Raw genomic sequence first — 19,298 nt, 5'->3', positions numbered from 1 at the left:
TTAGATTGATATGCTGTCACTAATTTTCCTTCTATTATTTCCCAGTAATTACTTTCCCGAGCCACCGAGAAACGCCACAGAATTATGTTTCCGACACGGTTTCTTCGGACATCTGATGCAGAAATGTGTTAATTACACCAAAGAAAACATAGGAAGGTATGCTGCTAGCTTTCTCCTGTTAATGAGTTATTGCAGTCATTTACAATTCACAGCTCAACGTGAAATGAAACATTTGCCAAAACTAGACGATATTTCGATTAACACAGACACTGTTTGCACCACTTATTCAATATAAATAAATTTTTGTTTGAAACTTGCTTTTTCTATTCATTGTATCCATGGTGTATATTTCACATCGCTTTAAACTTTCAACAGCTGTCGAGACCGCCTGACTGGCGCTCTTGCGACACCATGTGACGACCCGACGAAGTTGGATGCACACAGAAAAAGCTGCTTTATTTTGATTGACCCGTTCGGGCCCTTTGCGCCGTGTCACACAACATTTAATCCGTTTGTCGTCTACAACGATTGTCTCTTTGATTTATGTGCGTACGAAGGAAATCAGACATACAAGGTACAACAAATTCAACCGTACTCATATGCATAATCATCACGCATTAGTTTTACCAAGCGGACTTTCACTGGTAGAAATATGCTATGACCACATAACAACTATGTTGCTTCTTCTGTAAATAAAAGGAAAATTTACGATATTTTTAGGAGCGAATTCTTGAATCGTACGACTACGATTGCCGCGAGAAGAAAATTCCCGCTACTGCCTGGAGGAACAGTTCAGATACACGTATGTGTTTTATTTAACTTAATAAACATACTTGGAAGTTGTGGAACCGTTTCACCAGTATATGTTTAACCATAATCAAGAAATAATAAGGCATAAAAGGTAAAAGCATAAGGCATAAAAGGTAAAAGCTAGACCTCTTCCTGTCATTTATTTATTCCACACTAAAAGTTATCAACTGTATTCCGTATCTGTTTAAAGGCAGTTACAATACCGACTCCACTTAGACAATTGTGGGCTATTCCCTTGTACTACAACACTCTATTATGTTACTTTTTACTTGCAGCTTTGGAATGTGGACCTCAGAGCGAATATTCTTTATGCATGTCGCAATGTCAACCTACGTGTGCAGATCCAGATACAACAGGATGTAGCTCAGAACCAGACCTAGGCGAGCAATGTGTCGAAGGTAAGATTCAACATAGTGCGGTTATTAACATTTCTGAACAATAAAGTGTGATTTAATGTATTAATATTTGCCCTCTAGGTTGCCAGTGCTTGGAAGGATTTGTGAAGTCGGAATCTGGCGATTGCATACCCAGAGAAAACTGTGGTTGTATCATCAACGGAAGATACCAACTACAAGGTAACCATTTTTTTCTTAAAACAGTTTGTCTGTTGGCATATTTCGTTATGCCACGATAAATTTTTAAGCGCCCGGTTTTCAATTAACAGCCCCTGCTCAATATATGATAATGCACAGGTGCCTCCGAATGCTAAAAAACAGAAGATTTAGACGGTTTTTAAACAACAAACGAAGTTGCCTTGCTACTTCTTAAAGTACAATTTCATGCAAACCTGAAAGCATTTTATAAACACATTTGTGATTAACTAATTAATGTCCATTGAAACAAAGCCTCACGCCAATAATTCTAAGTTTTTAACTTTAGGCAAGATAATCTAGATGAAAGAACTACCACATATTTATTTGTGTTTACAGGATTCACATACCGAAGAAATAACTGCACTGAGGAGTGTGTATGTTCCGGTGACAATGTCGTTGAATGTTCAACTGTTCCTAAATGTAAAATCAACCTGAAGTGCGAAGAGGATGGGGCCGGATACCAAACTTGCGCGGGGAGACTTCGAGTATGTGTTAAAAACGCTTTTAGATGAAGTCCAACAGCTTTCGGATTAAAAACATATCCAGTTATATTTGTTATATTTATGAATCTACAGTAATATGCCAGTTGCAAAATGATTAAATAATCACGTAAATAAAACATCTGGTTATATTTTAAAATCGTAGTTATGAAATGAGATTAAGGTTATATCTTAGCATTTCAATCGCCAATGCTGGGTGACCAGTTTTGTGATTAACATGTTCACACCCTACATACCTACTTCACATGCCTTAATAAAATCTTACCAATCTCTTCTGATTTAACTTTACTACCCATTTTTCAGAGGAGAGCTACCTGCAAAGCTGTCACCGATCCCCATTACAAAACGTTCGACAACATCGCATTCGACTCTATGGGAACTTGTGCATATATCATGGTCCAGTAAGTACTTGTCAAAATCGCAAAAACTGCTACCGAAACAAGAAAACGTGACTAGAGTTACGAAGAGTTATTTTTGGAACGCAGGAATCGTGCGGGAACGTCGGCTCCAAACTTCCGCGTGGTGGCAGTAAACGAAAACCCTGTCCCAGGATACCGAATCTCGCACGTCAAAGAAGTTCACGTGCATTTTGGCAACAAGACCATGATTTTCCGCAAAGGTCCATCTGTCACGGTAAGCGCTCGGTTTATTTGTTTTTCGATTCTACATAAATCTCAAGGCGTTGTCGACATTTAATGCTTAGCTGTCTTCTCTGCTAATGTGAATTTGCTGCATCTGTGGATGTGGTAACAAAACAATGTTGTTTGCAACTTGTAATATTCGTTTATCTTTAGATTTCTTCTCAATTAAATATAGTAAATCATGCATACCTTGAACATAATAACTATGTTGATTGCTTTTCACAGCAACATACTTTACCTATAGGTCATAACAATCACTTACACACCGTTTTCACAATGGTACATGTTTGTTGCAGTTGGATGGTGTTGAAATACTTCCCGGAACCGAAATGCTTGGATTTGTTGTGAGAACAGCTGGTAATTTTATAGTTGTTGACTTCGACTTTCGCATCGTTGTTAGATGGGACGGACAAGACAGGTAACATCACACGATATTAATATCTTGCGTTATAATCGATATGTGGCGGTTCAACAATCCAACAATATTTAAATAATGCTACAGACTGCGTGTGACTGCCTGGCAACCGTTGCGTAATATGGTTGAGGGTCTATGCGGTAATTTTGATGACGATGGAAGCAACGACTTCCGCACGAGCTGGGGTCAAATTACCAACGATCTCACAACGTTTGTTCGAAGTTGGGAGATTCCCGGATATGGAACGGAAGGGTGAGAAAAATTTAACCGGTTGAAGAAATTTGTATTGGGCAGTTTTTTGGCGGTCAGGCTAATAGTACGCAGTGTAAGAGTTTTTTTGTTATGTGAAAATGCAAATATTTCCGCAATATGGCGTATATAAATCTTCATCATTGGAAACAACATCTTCAGCTTTTTTATTGTGTGCTATCGCGGACTTTTTAAGTCGAAATACAAACTGTACAGCCAGAAAATTATCGGCCAACCTTACATAACCACCTTCGTCATGACAGAAAACTATGACTCGCTTCACTCCTAATCTGCCCTTTTAAGGTGCGACAAACATACAAAACAACGCTCGGAAGTAAAATTCAAACACCCAACGTTACGTTGAATTCTCTCATTGCAGATGTGTTTTACCGCCACCCGCCAACGCGTCTGACGTTTGCGTTGATGAGCACGCAGTAGCAGTGTACGGTGACGAGTGCTCAGGCATCTTGGACCCCAACGGCCCTTTTGCCGAATGCCACAGTGTTGTGTCACCGGTGGAAAGCTTCCGGGACTGTGTGTACGACTTGTGCGCGTATAACGGCAGCACCGAGATGATGTCACGAATCGTTGAAACCTACAGTGCTGAGTGCCTGGAGGCGGGTATTCCCCCGGAGAGAAGGTGGCGCGACATCTTCAACATATGTAAGTGGACAAGTTGTATGGCCAGCAGTCGCCGCGTGCTCTTTTATGTGTTCAAACCAATGGGTTTTAAAAAAACTGTATAACCTTGAAATGTACTGTTTTTTTGGGGAATAAAACGCACAACAACGTATTACTCAATAAATGAAAATAAGGTACACCTGCATGATATCGTCGTTTGAAGCGCCAACACAAAAAAAATGACTTTCTGCATGTGTAAAACTATACCTACTAAGTGTAGCCATGACTTCACCATACTCTGTTTTAAATGTTTTATTCAGCAACCGAATGCAAAGCAAACCAGCATTACGACCCGCAGGCAACCGAATGTCCAAGCACTTGTACAGATCCTGATGGCAGTAAATGTCTCGGGAGTCCCAACACCGACGAGAACAACACCTTAGTTGACGGTAGGTCGCAATTTTATGTTTCGTCAGCATTTCCTGTGGTTGATGCTAACGAAAATGATTTATCACGGGAAGTTGTTTGTGAAATGTACAAGCTTTTCTTCAATATAGGGCTCTTCATGTGCCAACTGTGACGTCAACAGTGTCATAATTTATTCCTAAAACATAGCAGGGAAGGTGGAATATTGAAAGCACAAGTTGTTCATTTCTCATAAAGCCACCAGATATAAGTTAAATATTTTAGATATGACACGCAAACATCCGATGGCACATGATTTTAAAATCTAGTGCTTTTGCCAATTGCCATTATTTTTCCTATTCTTTATTAGGTTGTGTTTGCAATGCGGGTTTCATTCTGTCTGGAAATGACTGCGTACCTGTCAGTGACTGTGGCTGCATCATTGATGGCAGATATCACCAGAAAGGTGAGTGTTTCTCAATCAAATGATTTTACTTCCCTGAAAAAGTTAATACGCATCGTTTTCGATATGCCCAGATCAAGTGCAGTGAGTATGACGCCAGACATTTGTAATTTTTTAGTGCATTTGTAGTGGACGCTACACTCTTCGAGTTATTTAATGCAAATAAGTTACAGCATCGTGATAGTGAATTTAATATTCGCAAAATTTTAATTAAAAAATTAAGTTCAATTAACCAATATACTTACAACCATCTTAAAAGGTTTCGTGTATCGAAATCGGGGGTGCGACACAGAGTGCACGTGTCTTGGAGGCAACAACGTGACTTGCTACGATGCTCCCCCGTGTCCGGTACGATCCAAGTGCAAGTTGGATTCAGACGGTTTCAAACGCTGCGTCAAACGACTGAGGGTAAATAGTTTTGCTTGGCATAAATTGAAACGATTTATACACTCACACTAGTAGTCTACTTGGTCCAATTACTTAACAAACGAATGTATTCAGTAAAACTTTTTTAAAAACATTTTAATGTAAAGGGACACATGTGCATGCCTATTTATATGTAAAAATAAAGTTTCAATAAACTGGTAAAAGTGTAGACATGCAAACTGATTAAACGTTTCGAATTTTTTTGTACTTTGTGCTGTACAAAAATGTCGTTTAAGTTAAAAGATGATCACCTATTAAAAAATATTTGCCGTTGTATCTGCATTTACATAATTGTGTTTAGCGGCGTGCAACATGCAAAGCTGTAACGGATCCCCATTACATGACTTTTGATGGCACGGCATACGATTCAATGGGCATGTGCTCTTACATCATGGTCAGGTAAACAATATTCACGATTACTCATGTAACGAACAAATATTGATAAATCATGGAATTTCGGCGATTGTTTCCGTGTTGTTGATCGCCCTATAGAATATTACAACGCTCTTATTCACACAGAAACAAAGCAAACTACACGAGAGCAGAGTTTACGGTGGTTGCAGTCAATCAACAGCCCGAAGCACACCGGATAGTTTCCCACGTGAAGGAAGTCTACGTGCATTTCGCCGGCAACACTATGAGGTTTATGCAGGGTCCTGTTGTACAGGTGGGAAAATAGATACACAAGGGGTCAGCAATTTGCACACAGTTTATGCCTCATGTGGGTTTCCCACTGCTTTTTCTTTCCTATAGTTTTGCTGGGATTATTTCTGCGGGGTCCTTAGAGAGAAAAAATGTTCTGGCGTGAAGACATTTTTGTTTTAAATTTTTATAGCGAAAACCCAGCCTTTACGATAGAAATCTTTTTGTTTTGAGGCAAACAATTTATGGGACCCTTAGATTAGTATTAAGGCCGCTGTGCAGCACCCTCCCTCTCGAGGGGTATGTACATTGTTGTCCAAAAGTGTCTCTTTGTTGCCTCGTGCACCGCCATAGCATTAAAACAGGAACATTATCCACATTCGTCGCTGTTTACATTTCGTTATTTGTCTTTAGTTAAACGGCGTTACGGTAAATCCTGGTTATAAACGGGATGGAATAGTGGTGAGGAAAGCTGGAAGATTTACTGTAGTTGACTGGGATTTCGGCTTGATGGTGAGATGGGACGGAGATGACAGGTGGGAAATGTTTACAATAGTTCAAAAATATGCTGCATCTGAATGTACAGCATTTTCTGACCCAATGTTTTCTTACGAAAGATAAAACCTTACCATTTAAAAAAAGCTAATCTACATCTAAAGAGCTTTCCGTTTACCGAACAGTTTTTAAAATATAATTTATATAGACTCCGAATTTCGGCTTGGAGTCCATTGCGATACCAGGTAGAAGGATTATGCGGTAATTTCGACGACAATAATTCAAATGATCTGACGGCTCCTAACGGGACGATCATCAGTAATATCAATTCATTCGTCAACTCTTGGATTATTGAAGGATATGGAGCAGAAGGGTAAGCTGGAATACAACCAGACGAGTGATTACATCTCTCCTTGTACTTTGAACGCAATAAGATGGCATTTGCTTACTTCAAAACTTTAGTTGTTATTTCTGGATAATTCGATTAATAGAAATATACTTCCGCAAGCAGGCGTTGAATAAAAAAGCAATACGATATGTGTGAACCTATTTCTTGTATCGTTCTGTTTAAGGCACAATGATTAGGCATGTTCATGTCTACGGTAGATCCCATTTGAAATTCTACTTGTAGTTTGTACAAGTAGGTTTTGGTTTGATTTTGTGTGATTATATATCGTCAGTAACCACCAAGCCCATAGTACCTCATAGTGCGACAGGCTGCGATTATACAGAAGACGTGTGATTCTATGTGAAGAAATATCTTTCTGAACTGGACCTTTCATACCATTACCTTTGTAGTTTTATCGGCAAAATAAAATGACTGTATTTGTTTAGATGTCCGGAAGGCCTAAAATCCGATATCGTTCCTCCACCCTGCACTGATAAAGATATTCTGGAGAGCCACAGAAACGCTTGTTACATCATAATCGATCCCAATGGTCCGATGAAGGATTGCCAGTCGATTATAGAAGCTGAATCCGCTTTCCAAGCATGCGTGTACGACCAGTGTGCTTACGGTGGCGCTCCGGATCAGAAGGATCGACTGATCTCTTCTTACATAACATCGTGTCTGGATGAGGACGAGGAGGAAAACGACGGCAACACAACTGTTAAGGTTCCAGAATGGAGGCCAGTTGACAACATAAGTAAGTATTGCTAACTAAAAAATGCATATTGCTTGTGAGTGCTAATAATTGCTTTGCATCTAATCTTCTCTTAGATGCAACGTTTTTCTGTGCAGCAAGGGCTTATTTTATACCATCCACTGTAACCACACATTGTTTATGCTCGTTCAACCGACCAAGTTTAAAATCTTCTCTCGGGTACCGCTGTTGCTTGCTTAATGCGTTTATCATCACAACCACTTTTTACAAAAACCAACAAGAGAAATACATTGATAAAAAAGTTACTAAAAGCTACATAATGCTCTATTGTTCCAGCCAACCCCGAATGTCCACCTCACAGTCACTTTGTGACCTGTTTGCCTCAATGTCAACCAACATGCGACGATCCGTTCGGAGAAATATGTCGGAGCAATCCCCACACAACTAACGAATGCGTAGAAGGTGAAATTTGTTTGATATTGTTTTCACATAAAAATCTACATTAAATATTTGTATAAATTGGCGAAGGTATTCATATATGTATACTCTTACAAGTTATTGTTCGTTATTACTAAAGTGATATCTTAGTCAGTAGTTGCACATCAGTGCGTCATCCTATTTAACAGGGCCACGCCTTGTTGTTGAAAAACGACTCGTGGTTTCAAACAGTTCAAAGTAGTCTGAACAAATGTCGTATTATTGATTCGTAGGTTGTGAAGCCAATGTTGGATACGTTCTGTCTGGGGATCGATTTGTGAAGCTCAATCACTGCGGTTGCATGTACGAAGGAAAATATTACCTGGTTGGTTACATGTTATCATATTTAGAAGCTGTTGTGTTTAATGCACCTAGAAAAGATGTGCTATCGACTGTTTAATGATGGCAGTTTCATATGCACACACGTGGTAACAGTGCAATTCAAAATATGTAAATTTAAAAATATTTACTGCGTGAAAACTGACATGTTAGGTCTGTCCTACAATGCATGTTCTAATGATAAATATTAACACAAAGTAGTCATAACAAAAGGTTATTTATTGGTTTGTGTAAAAAACACCTTTGTCTCTCAGGATAGCGAAAGGTTTATGACTGACGGATGTAAATCACGTTGTACCTGTAGTGAAACAGTGGTTACGTGCACAGATGTGACGTGCGGTGACGATAGAGAGTGCAGAGCCAACAGAAATGGACATTTAGATTGCTTGCCTTTGCGTGAGTAGAAATGTGTCAAGAATTCTTATCGATTAATGTCACTGAAAGATATATTTCCTTTTTCAATATTTGCCACTCTTCTAAATTGTCGTTTAGCGTTAGAAGTAACTTTGTGTCAGTTGCCGTTTTTTGTTCGCAGGCAAAGAAACATGCAAAATGTGGGGAAATGGACACATCCGGACTTTCGACAAACGATCATATGACCTGAAAACCCCATGTTCATACATACTCGCTGCTTCAGCTAGAGCTGGTGACGCAGGTGGAGTGATCGTGGAAACAGTGCGAGGAGCAAACGATACTCTTACAAAAATCTCAACGGTTACCATTACTTTTGCTGGTTTCAACGAAACGGTTGTTTTGAAAAGAGTCGGGGATTCAGTTCAGATCACTGTGAGTGAAGTATTTAATTTTTGTTCTTAATTAATTTTTGGAATATCTATATGTAGACTGACAACTTGCCCCAAATTTTGCTTACCTAATATAGCGCTTTAATTACGGTTCCAAAGTAACACTGATGGGTCTTCGTTTGAAACCCTGCTTAAATATCTGAATTTTACAGAGCAACTTTTTGTGCTAATAATTTCAACTATGAATGAAAAGAAAGTAGTTCTCTATTTAAAAACTATTATTCGACTGTAAGTTTTTATATCTCATAAAAAGAGTAAAAAATGTTTTGTTATTTTGAAATTAACGTTTGACATTTGTTGTTGTTTAGGTGAATGGAGTTGTGTATGACAAAAAGTGGAAGGAGGTAAACAACATGAACCAGAGGATGGTAGCACGTCATAGAGGTCGTTTTGTTGTCGTGGTAACGAGCAAAGGTCACCGTGTGGAGTTCGATGGTGTTCAGCTGCTCCTGAAACTTCCCGTCACGTATTTTGGGCTGGTAAGAATTTGAAAATTTACTGCTTTTGGTGCACATAAGCGCATTTGTTGAAAGTACTGCGGTTTACAGGAATAAAAATAACCTGCAAAGGTCCATTCGAATTAGTCAAATCGCAAAATAAATGACGCCAACCTTTGTAGAACTGTGTTGTGATTTTGTACACGGAACGTTTTGAAATGTTAAAATGTGCAACAAATGTATTTTTCGATACGTCATCAAAGTCAAATAATGTCCCTACATCGGTTAAGGCGTTTGTAGATTCACCAAAGCAAAATATTGATTTACTGTAAAAAGCTGAAACGGAGTGTGCTTCACATTTAGAATTGTAGAAAAAAGAATTTTATCAACCAATATAACGTACTCTTAGATTCACGGGATTTGCGGAAACTTTAATGGTGACCCCAGTGACGATATGAGCACGATAGGCAAAAACATTACCACCGATGTGGAAGCGTTTGCTGCCAGCTACAGGACCAAGGATTGCGATACACCAATTGTGCACAACATTTGCACTGACGATCAACTGACCATGTGGTAAGTACATCATAAGTTTAGGCAAAGAACAATTGTAAGGTGTATGTATGTATCTATTGTAACTTTTGAATAGTGGTAATTGTTATAATTCACTTAACAAGCTTCATGGTTTTTCAATAAGTGCTTAGGTCTTTAAAACGTGATGAAAAATACGTTGTTTTACCTCTGCGGTGCTAAGTGTGTCATTCTCCTAAAATACAAATGAATTTTCGTTTATTTTGGGTGTTTACAAGAGTGAGCAGAATATTCCCAAACTGCTTTATTCTCACATTTTCGCTACATTTGTGTCCATTACAGGCGTCAGACCGATCAGTGCGCGGTGATCAGCGACATTCACGGTCCTCTGGGTCCATGCAACACCGTCCTTAGGACCTCAGTGACTAGACGTTATGAGGAACAATGTGTACAGGATTTGTGCGACACCAGCGGGGCTAACCTTGTTCTCCAACAAGTAATTTTAGTTTTGTTCATTTAGTAATGTGGGAGTTGGATTTTCTAAGCAAAAAATTAATTTTAATGAAACACGTGTGTCTCCCTTGTAGCATGATCACAAGAGCAATGTGCTCATAAACAGTGAATACGCTAGTGTTTTGTTGCAAAAAGTATGGGAATATCTGTGTGTTTTATGCAACATATTTTTACATCACAAATGATGTGAGATTGGTAAGAAGGCAAAAAAACATAAATTTAAAATGGCCATGCAAAACAAAAAAGGTGTCTTCCCATTTTCATTTTTATTTTAACAGGCTAGTAACAAACGTGACTAAAAAACTTAAATCGCGCAGGCTTCGCTTTGTTTCTTTAACAAATCCCAAGCAACACATCCTCGTTATTTATAACCAAGAAAATCCAATACGAGTGGTGAATTATCTGCGAATTTAAAGGATTACTTTTAATACCACAGACTCTGGACTCGTTCTCCTACGAATGTTTAAGTGGAGGAATTCAAATCTGCGATTGGCGCCAGAATCTCAATACCACCTATGACCTGTGTCCTCCAAACACCCACTACCAAGGTTGCGGACCCGCATGTCCTCCGACTTGCGGCAACATCCCAGATGTAGATGATGACGAGTGAGCACTTATTTATTTAAGTCCTTGATAAATACATGAAAGTATTTAGGTTCCTCAGTATAGCAGTATGTTGTTCTGTTTTACCTCAATTTAGTATGGGTTTAGATTGACTGAAATACTTTTTCAGCTGCACTTTTGCGGAATATTGCGCTTGCAACGACGGTTACGTACTGAAGGATGGAGAATGTATGCCAGTCGAGGCTTGCGGGTGCCAAGCTAATGGTCGTATGTGGTCATACGGTATGTGAACAGCTTGTTCTAAATTTCTAAATGGGTCGCCTCCCCATGAGTCATAGAATTGCGCAACCAAGCCTTGAGTAGATGTAATTTATTTGATAATTTCTGTTTGAAATAACCTTTTGTGACTTTTTTGACACCTTCAGGAAAAGATTTTACTCTAATTAAGTAGCGCCACATCACATTGTTCGATGTGATTTGAAAGTCTTTAATACTTTTCGACAATACAAAATGTGTTCAAACTGCAGTCTCCCGTTTAAAACGCATTTTCTCTCAGGCGAGTCGTACACTCCGGATGGATGCGAGCATACTTGCACTTGCTATGGAGATGGAAAGATAAGATGCGAAAACACGACCGGATGTTTGGAAAGCGAAATTTGCGCCCTCGTGCGGACTGGAAATTACACATGCGTCCGAAAACCACGGGCAAGTTTTGCTGAAAATTTAGGAACATTTGTCAGGAACGCATCTGTTTGTTGCTCATTTTACGCACAGACAATGACGTTATAATGATATTTGTCATAATGTTATGTTATCCAACATTTTTCTCAAAATAACAATGCAAATTCGTTGCTTCACAAATTTATTTATTATTTATAAATATATTTAAATTATTTATTTATCTTTAATTTTTTTGTACCAAACACATATGACGCAGAAATAAAATTTCTTTGCAATAAAATTTTTCGAATGAATTTTTCAGAGACGTGTTTCATGCAAAGTAGTGAACGGGCTTCGGTACAGAACGTTTGACGACACCTCGTATCGCGCACAAACAACTTGTGCCTACACGATGGTCAGGTAAGGTTTTCAAATATTTTGATACATCTTTGCAGCTCCATATATCATAAAAATAAACCAGAGTGGCAATAGGAGTGGGTTGGCAAAACTTACTTCTTCTTTCTCCCTGAAAACTAAGCTGTGCTTTGTTCGAGAACAATATTTAACTTTTACTCTTGTTTAATTGTTTATCATTCATCCTTTTTCTGCTTTTTATTGTGAAACTCATTTCAATGTAATTTCTAAAGATTTTTTTTTTGTCTGTTTTTTCTTTGTAATCTTTTTTTTTGTAAAAAGGCACAAATGTATCTTTTTATTATGAACCACCCTCATGCATCGATACATTCTGCAAATGATATGATAAAGTGTCTTGAATTTCTTCCATACGCCGTATTTTGACAACATTTCAGGTCAATTCTAAACGCGAAAGATGTGGAGCCATTTAGTGTTGTTGTTATGCAACAACGTATGGACACGCACGCTCATAGATCCACCATCACGGAAATAAAGGTCATTTACGACGGAGGACGACATGAACTTGTGATGAAACCGGGCGTTGTAGTGAGGGTGAGTTGTTACCATTTCGAAAAAATGGTGTTGTTTGTATTTGTTTATCCTTTCTAAAGAAGTCTTTCAAATAAAAACTATTTATTCGACGCGTTACACTTTACCTTGGTATCCTTCTAAAGTTCTTTCAGCACCACTGTGCTTGTATTTTCAGCGAAAGTCTAAAATGTTCTTACAGTGATCTTTTATAAGTGAAACTATGCAATCATCATAAAAAATCTAAGAAAAAAATTAATGCGTTACAAGAAGATGATTGGGTAATTGTTTAAAAACTATTTGATTGGACAAATCGTTTCAAAACTGAAATTTTTTGTATGATTCAGCCATGCGGTTTGTCGCAGGATGCAAGGTTGTGTGTATTTGCAGATCGATGGCTTACTGGTGATAGCAGGAACATCTCTGCATGGCGTCGCTATAACTCACGTTGGCGAGTACCTGGTAGCTGCATTTGACTTCGGTTTGGTAATACGCTGGAATGGGCACAGAGTGTAAGTAACAACTAATTCAATATGATATATTAGAAGATGGTGTGTATTTTTTTCTGTTCTTTGGACCAAAGTTAATCTGGTATGTTTGTTATTTGCCTGATGGTAAACGTGACTTTATTATGAGCAACATAACAATCTCCAATGCTGTCTTGGCCTTAAAGTCATTTAATTGACCTTGAATCCAAAATTATTAAAACCTGAATAACTTTTAAAGTCTGCGTATCGACGCTTGGAGACAACTGCACAGCAAGGTGGAAGGTTTATGTGGAGATTTCGACGATCTTCCACTGAATGATTTCGTGTTGCAAGATGGGACCATCAGTGACGACGTGGCATCTTTCTTCAATGATTGGAAAGTCACAGATCACAATAACACCGGGTAGGTGACGATCAATCGTTTGAGAGGTCACTTGAAATTTAATGATCGATTCGCTCATGGGTAAAAACAATTTTAGCACAAAGTTACCTAAAGAAAAGGATTTAGGCGAAGTGATGGAGCTGAATTGGCTGTAGCTAAAGTGTTGGTTGCAGAAAATTGCGTACTGCGTAAATTGTGCCTGTCTCCCAGGCTTCACCATTGCACTTTACAGTTTTTTGTCTTACCAATGTTTAAACTATGTCAAACATCATTTTGGTAACCTATAGGTGCCATGACCGCGTCAAGGGCCTAGAGCCGCCACCGTGTCCGACGCATGACGATTTAGCGACTGCCAGGACCCGCTGCAATATTTTGCTCGATCGAGAGGGACCGTTTGAAGATTGCCACCAACATGTTGACCCCCACCAAGCTTACAATGACTGCGTATTCGATTCTTGCGCGAGTGATTTAGATTCTACGGAAGAGAACCGTGTTATGGAGGCGTACGCCCAAGATTGCCGCGAAGAAAGCGGTGACGTTGTCAAGTGGCGAAATGACGTTGAAGATAGAGGTGCATGTTGTTAAATGAGAGTAGATAATGTTCGTTGCATGCGTATGTCGTGGCGTAACGCCAGTTTAAGGCTTTATTTGAAACAGCAATTAAGCCTTACTGCGCGTTATGTCTTGTAGAGTAGTGTTTGCATTAACTTCCAAACCTCATTGAGTAACAACAAAATGAGATCATACTGTGCGAAGCAATATGAAATTCGCTACAGAGTGTGTAGCCATGGGTGTGGAATTCACCCCTTTGGGTATCCACATTACCTTACTTTCATGTGCGCAGTGCTTGACTGTCCCGCGCACAGTTTCTACAACAACTGCATGTCTCAATGTCAGCCGATGTGCTCGGACCGTGGCGCCACCTCGTGTCAGGCAATCACCCTGCTTGGCGAGGAATGTGTAGAAGGTGCTGTGTCTCCTATTTCTGTTCTTTATTTGAATGTGTTGTAGTGTAATAACGGTTAGCTGGTTTGTAAATGTTCGTACAAACCAAGTAGAGTTGCATGGGGATTAAAGAGCCTGAAAAGGCGTATTTTCCGTGTTGATGTGTCATGTTGCCGTTTGTGACAAAACGGCTGAGACTGCTGCCTTGGAAATGTCACACATCATTCAAACAGAAAATTTTCTAATACGCCAACCACCATCACATAACTAAACACTAAAACGGACGCCAAGCACTTTCAATCTCTATGTACTCATCGTATCTGTTCAGTACTTGTAATTGGTTTTGTGACATACAGGTTGTCAGTGTATCGATGGTTACGTGAGAGATGGAAAGGAATGTATTCCTATGCAAGAATGTGGATGTCTGGCACCAGGCGATATTTACATACCGGTAAGCAGTAATCAATACTGTCTTCTCCCATTTTTCCCTTGATTTGACATCAAAGTAAAGGCAAAATTGCAGCGAAGGCTTGTTTTATTGGAGAAGTCTTTTCCATAGATCAAAATGCACAAATTTGCCGATATAGGATATGAACATTTCTACCACAAGAATGCTAAACTTAACTGCAACAAATTGCACGCATCCTAAACTGTCAAATGACCACAATATAACCAACTCCGCAATTCAAATTGTTTTGGTGATGCCTGCGGAAAAGTGGTTAACGTTGTGGATGAACTGGTCTTTCATTGCAGGCGAACGGCACTGGTTACATTAATTCGTGTTCAAAAATGTGCGATTGCATCATGGGTATTCTAACTTGTTCGTCATCGTCTTGTTACGACGACCAGTATTGCGGAATCAGAGATGACGTGCACGGATGTCATTGGATAGGTGACAATTCTTTCTACGGTTTCTGCTTTATTGGATATCGTAAAAAAAACGTATATGTAAAGCTCAATGCGGCGTAAAGGCAAACTATATTAATTTACACACTGAAAAAAGTAGGCCAATTACTGCAATGAACACCTTTTGGCGCACGTAGCCATATTTACTGCAACCAACAAAACCCTTTACAACTTGACAAGTAACTTTTTACTGCCTTGCAGATGAATGCGAGTACAACAACGGGGGTTGCAGTCATACTTGTGAGATGGAAGGCAACACGACAGTGTGCAATTGTCCGAACGGTTACACCATGAGCGATGACGACAAAACGTGCAACTTACCGGAAGGTATGCAGCAAACCTAACACATAACTTTCTCCAAGCAACTCTGTCAATAATGTTTTTTTGTGGGCTGTAGGCATGGGCACTGTTTCGATGTACTATGTCTCATCGCTGTGACTTAATTCACAGCTAAATAGCCAAGCAAGACATGACTATGAGTGCAACATATGAGTTAATTTATATGCTTTTTTTTGTAGAAAGCAGTTTACTGCAGGCTCAAATAGCAAAATTTTGTTTAAAATGTTTTAGTATGATTTCCTACATGCTTAGGCGTTGTCTGCAACATTTTTATTTACCGCAACTTTTTGTTAGCCTCTGTGGACATTTTTTGCGAGGACGGCCAAACTGAGGAGCAACGATACTCCACTTGGCGAGAGAGGGCGATTAGAGAGTGGATGATGAAACTGGAAAAGTATATGGTTCTTGTACAAAATAACGCGAACGGCGCGACCATATCATCAAGTAAGTGTAAAGTGTGACATTTTCATAAAGCACTAAGAAACTAAACATTAAGCCTGAATTGCTAAAACATATATGCATTCTATTTGATTTGGACACAGACGATGCCGTTTACAGTCTTAATTGATAAAACTTTGTGGTATCGTCGATTACCAACTTTTTTGCCCTATTCAATATGTGATGAAAAAGTCTACTAGGATAATTAGTCCTATTTAAATGAGATTTATTAGTGACTGGCTGTTTAATAACGTTTGTTGTTGTTAACGAACCGTGTAAAATCTATAGTAAATTTATGACCAACAGAGCAACAATTAAATGATTCTCAATTATTAGCTTTAGAACAGTTAAAGTATAGGTGCATGTCAGCCGCTTATTGTGTAAGTATCTCACAGAAGCCAGACTGTACTTAGAAAAACATGTCGACTTGTATTTGAAGTGTGCGGATCACAATGGACACCATGGTTGGACAGAGACGATCCCGGTGGCTTGGGAGACGAGGAGACATTCGTCCAACTTCGTCGCGAATATCCACATCTCCTATGCGCTAATCCAGTTGCTATAGAATCGCGAATGGCGGATGGAAGGTTGGTGGTTGAATCTCGACTATATACATGATCCAATCAGAGGACTGCATGGAGTGTTTTTTTAAGAGTATTATGATTCATGATCCATAAACTTACACTTAATACGTGTCGTACACAACTTGATGTACAGGAGTATCAGTTGTTCCTCTTGGGACTTCCCTTATAAATCTAGAAACAATAATCAGCGGCATTTTAGATGTCACAAATTCATTCGTCAAACCATTCTAGAAAAAAATACTGGAGGACGATTTGATTAAAACAGTGTTTACACTCACTGTACAACGCAAAAGCCTATTTTAAACTAGGAATTTTTCTTGCAGGCCGTCAACCATGTCTGGTAACAACGTAACGATAAGTGCTGAGGAGGGGCTTATATGTATTAATAAACATCAACCTGACGGAAGGCGATGCGGAGACTTCCAAGTCCGTTTCCTTTGTCTCGATCCGGTTTTCTGAGTGGAAATTGATCCCTAGGATAGATGTTGACAAAGATTTTATTGGTCGCGTTGCTCCATCGCTGCTTTGCACTTGCTATGAGATTCCGTATTCAGTGCATTATCCCTCTGAGGACATTTGTACATATTTATCTGTGTTATATTTCGCGTCACATTGATTTTCTGTTCCATTTTGTTGCTGATTGTCTGTGAGGTAAAAATAGTTTGCTCTGTTTAAGAAAGAGGTTTGTATCGTATATGATCGTTTTGATTGGCCCCGGAATAAAGCGTTTATCGAAGTGTACGAACGTGGTTACAGCACAGCAGCTTACTGGTTAGGTGTGTGATCTTGAACACAGTGGTGTTTGAAACGTTTGTTTCGGCATGCGTAGCATATTAGCTTTGGCTTTCCTTCACAAACAATAGCTTACGACAAACAATGGCCAAGTTTGAAAACAATGTTCAGTTCTTCTCACATTTAGTTATAGAACACTTGGCACCATACAGTGATACCAGCATGCCAGAACAGACGTTTGTTATTCACAACAACAGCTGACCTTCAACTTCAGGGCGTACACAGCACTATCACCGCCTGCAACCACATAATGATTTGGAGACATATGTTTTACAACTGATCAAATAGGGCGTCGTTGAAACAACGTCACAGAAAGGTTTGTTCACGTAACTGACTGTCTTTTATCCATATTACTGGAAAGCTGCCGTCCAAATCCCTGTAGTGCCATATTGACACCTCGGACGGTGTCCCTTAACCTCAACAACGTTTTTAGTTAAACTCGATTTATGTCAATATTTGCATTTTAAGTTTGAAACATTCACGTAGGGGAGGTTCATCCCATGTTTTAGATATTCATTAGATACACATTTTGCAACAAGCATAGAAGCAGTCGTTCGTATGTCAAGCAATAAGCTAATCCAACGTCGCTATGTAACCATTCATTTAAACACGAGTGTTCTTGCAAAACAGGGGAATACGCACCCACTCTACACTTAAACTAGAAACCCCCGGTTTTAAACATGACGTAATACACAACAACCGTTTTTTAGTAATATCTTCCTGCCTTCATTCGAACACCTGATCACTACTCCACATCAACATGCTTGCAACTGCATTAAACTTAACGCCACTGACTGTTATGGAATGCCGTATCAAGTGGTATCTCCTGTGGGAAACCGACGTCATTCCCTCCAGACGGAACCCACTAAACAAAGGTTCGGAATATGTTCCTTGCACCCTTTAACACGTGACTTAATGTAAAATATGTTGGTGAATAATAAAACTAAATACTTTAACTAACATGACAATCAATCACAATTGCTCGTATGTTAACAAATAGACACTCATTCTCTTTGGGTATGTTGTGTGCAAATTACTTGATGCAATGATGTAAGCTCGTGCAGCCACGTATGTGTCCAACCTTGTTGGTATCTTGTAGCTCGTCTGTTTCTTGTTATTAATATTATGGTTCATTTTAGCAAATGTGGCAGAAGTTGGAAAGTTGAGACAATCACAACTATCCACACTTTTCTATAACGCCAACTGTTATTATTCGTGCGTCATAATCGCAACTCACATGAGATAATCCCCTATTATTGCGGTTTAATGTCACAAAGCTAGTGCGCATTCGCACATATTTCTGCGTTGATGACTCAGTATTTAGCGCAGAGTAATGTTCACCCGCTACACAATTAAATTGCTTGCAAATGTTTTTAGATTCTACTGTCACAAATTACGTGGTTACACGTCAAGTTACGTTATATTGTGACGTCATAGTGTAAATGTGATGTGTGAATTACTGCACAGTGGTAACGGAATCATTATTAAAAAAGTGAGCAGACTGTCAACCGCGTATTCTGCAGCAGTAAAGCCAGTTTCAAAAACACGCCAATTAAACTAACCCGACAGCGTCGACCAAGAAAAACAGTCTAGGGTCAGACGCGACACTTACTCTGCAATCTTTGTACATCTTCGTCTTGCAGAGAGGGCAGAAACACTGCTTACGGAAGTTGTAATTATAAAAATTCACGTCTGTAACCCGCACACGACAAGGCCAATCTGAGGAGTTGCCTTCTTGGTGGGACACTACATGACTTAATGAGCGGAGCATTGGAGCAAGACATTGTCCCAAATT

At 39.2% G+C, this 19,298-nt stretch overlaps 1 protein-coding gene across 1 annotated transcript in view; it reads left to right on the top strand.

Moving 5' to 3' along the window:
- LOC145890716 (IgGFc-binding protein-like) overlaps nt 1–17,452 on the top strand; it is a 31,058-nt gene extending 13,606 nt beyond the window's left edge. The window contains exons 23-63 of the mRNA XM_082981857.1: nt 46–156; nt 376–574; nt 721–802; nt 1,086–1,208; nt 1,287–1,385; nt 1,740–1,888; nt 2,207–2,304; nt 2,389–2,536; nt 2,841–2,962; nt 3,047–3,211; nt 3,588–3,871; nt 4,150–4,278; nt 4,605–4,700; nt 4,957–5,105; nt 5,425–5,522; nt 5,643–5,790; nt 6,180–6,301; nt 6,469–6,633; nt 7,095–7,405; nt 7,700–7,825; nt 8,074–8,165; nt 8,434–8,575; nt 8,715–8,965; nt 9,291–9,461; nt 9,829–9,995; nt 10,293–10,446; nt 10,900–11,069; nt 11,197–11,309; nt 11,584–11,732; nt 12,010–12,107; nt 12,497–12,653; nt 13,020–13,141; nt 13,356–13,520; nt 13,787–14,070; nt 14,344–14,466; nt 14,801–14,895; nt 15,198–15,336; nt 15,552–15,677; nt 15,984–16,133; nt 16,567–16,714; nt 17,035–17,452. Of these exons, the coding sequence (XP_082837983.1) occupies nt 46–156; nt 376–574; nt 721–802; nt 1,086–1,208; nt 1,287–1,385; nt 1,740–1,888; nt 2,207–2,304; nt 2,389–2,536; nt 2,841–2,962; nt 3,047–3,211; nt 3,588–3,871; nt 4,150–4,278; nt 4,605–4,700; nt 4,957–5,105; nt 5,425–5,522; nt 5,643–5,790; nt 6,180–6,301; nt 6,469–6,633; nt 7,095–7,405; nt 7,700–7,825; nt 8,074–8,165; nt 8,434–8,575; nt 8,715–8,965; nt 9,291–9,461; nt 9,829–9,995; nt 10,293–10,446; nt 10,900–11,069; nt 11,197–11,309; nt 11,584–11,732; nt 12,010–12,107; nt 12,497–12,653; nt 13,020–13,141; nt 13,356–13,520; nt 13,787–14,070; nt 14,344–14,466; nt 14,801–14,895; nt 15,198–15,336; nt 15,552–15,677; nt 15,984–16,133; nt 16,567–16,714; nt 17,035–17,170 (6,076 nt within the window). The 3' untranslated portion in view covers nt 17,171–17,452. The remainder of the gene's footprint in view (nt 1–45; nt 157–375; nt 575–720; nt 803–1,085; nt 1,209–1,286; nt 1,386–1,739; nt 1,889–2,206; nt 2,305–2,388; nt 2,537–2,840; nt 2,963–3,046; nt 3,212–3,587; nt 3,872–4,149; nt 4,279–4,604; nt 4,701–4,956; nt 5,106–5,424; nt 5,523–5,642; nt 5,791–6,179; nt 6,302–6,468; nt 6,634–7,094; nt 7,406–7,699; nt 7,826–8,073; nt 8,166–8,433; nt 8,576–8,714; nt 8,966–9,290; nt 9,462–9,828; nt 9,996–10,292; nt 10,447–10,899; nt 11,070–11,196; nt 11,310–11,583; nt 11,733–12,009; nt 12,108–12,496; nt 12,654–13,019; nt 13,142–13,355; nt 13,521–13,786; nt 14,071–14,343; nt 14,467–14,800; nt 14,896–15,197; nt 15,337–15,551; nt 15,678–15,983; nt 16,134–16,566; nt 16,715–17,034) is intronic.
- Nucleotides 17,453–19,298: the final 1,846 nt, after the last annotated feature.

This window comes from Ascidia mentula, chromosome 2, assembly GCF_947561715.1.
Source record: "Ascidia mentula chromosome 2, kaAscMent1.1, whole genome shotgun sequence".
Lineage (NCBI taxonomy): Eukaryota > Metazoa > Chordata > Ascidiacea > Phlebobranchia > Ascidiidae > Ascidia > Ascidia mentula.
Note: the sequence above shows the minus strand (reverse complement) of the source record. Positions and strands in the feature narration are given on the sequence as shown.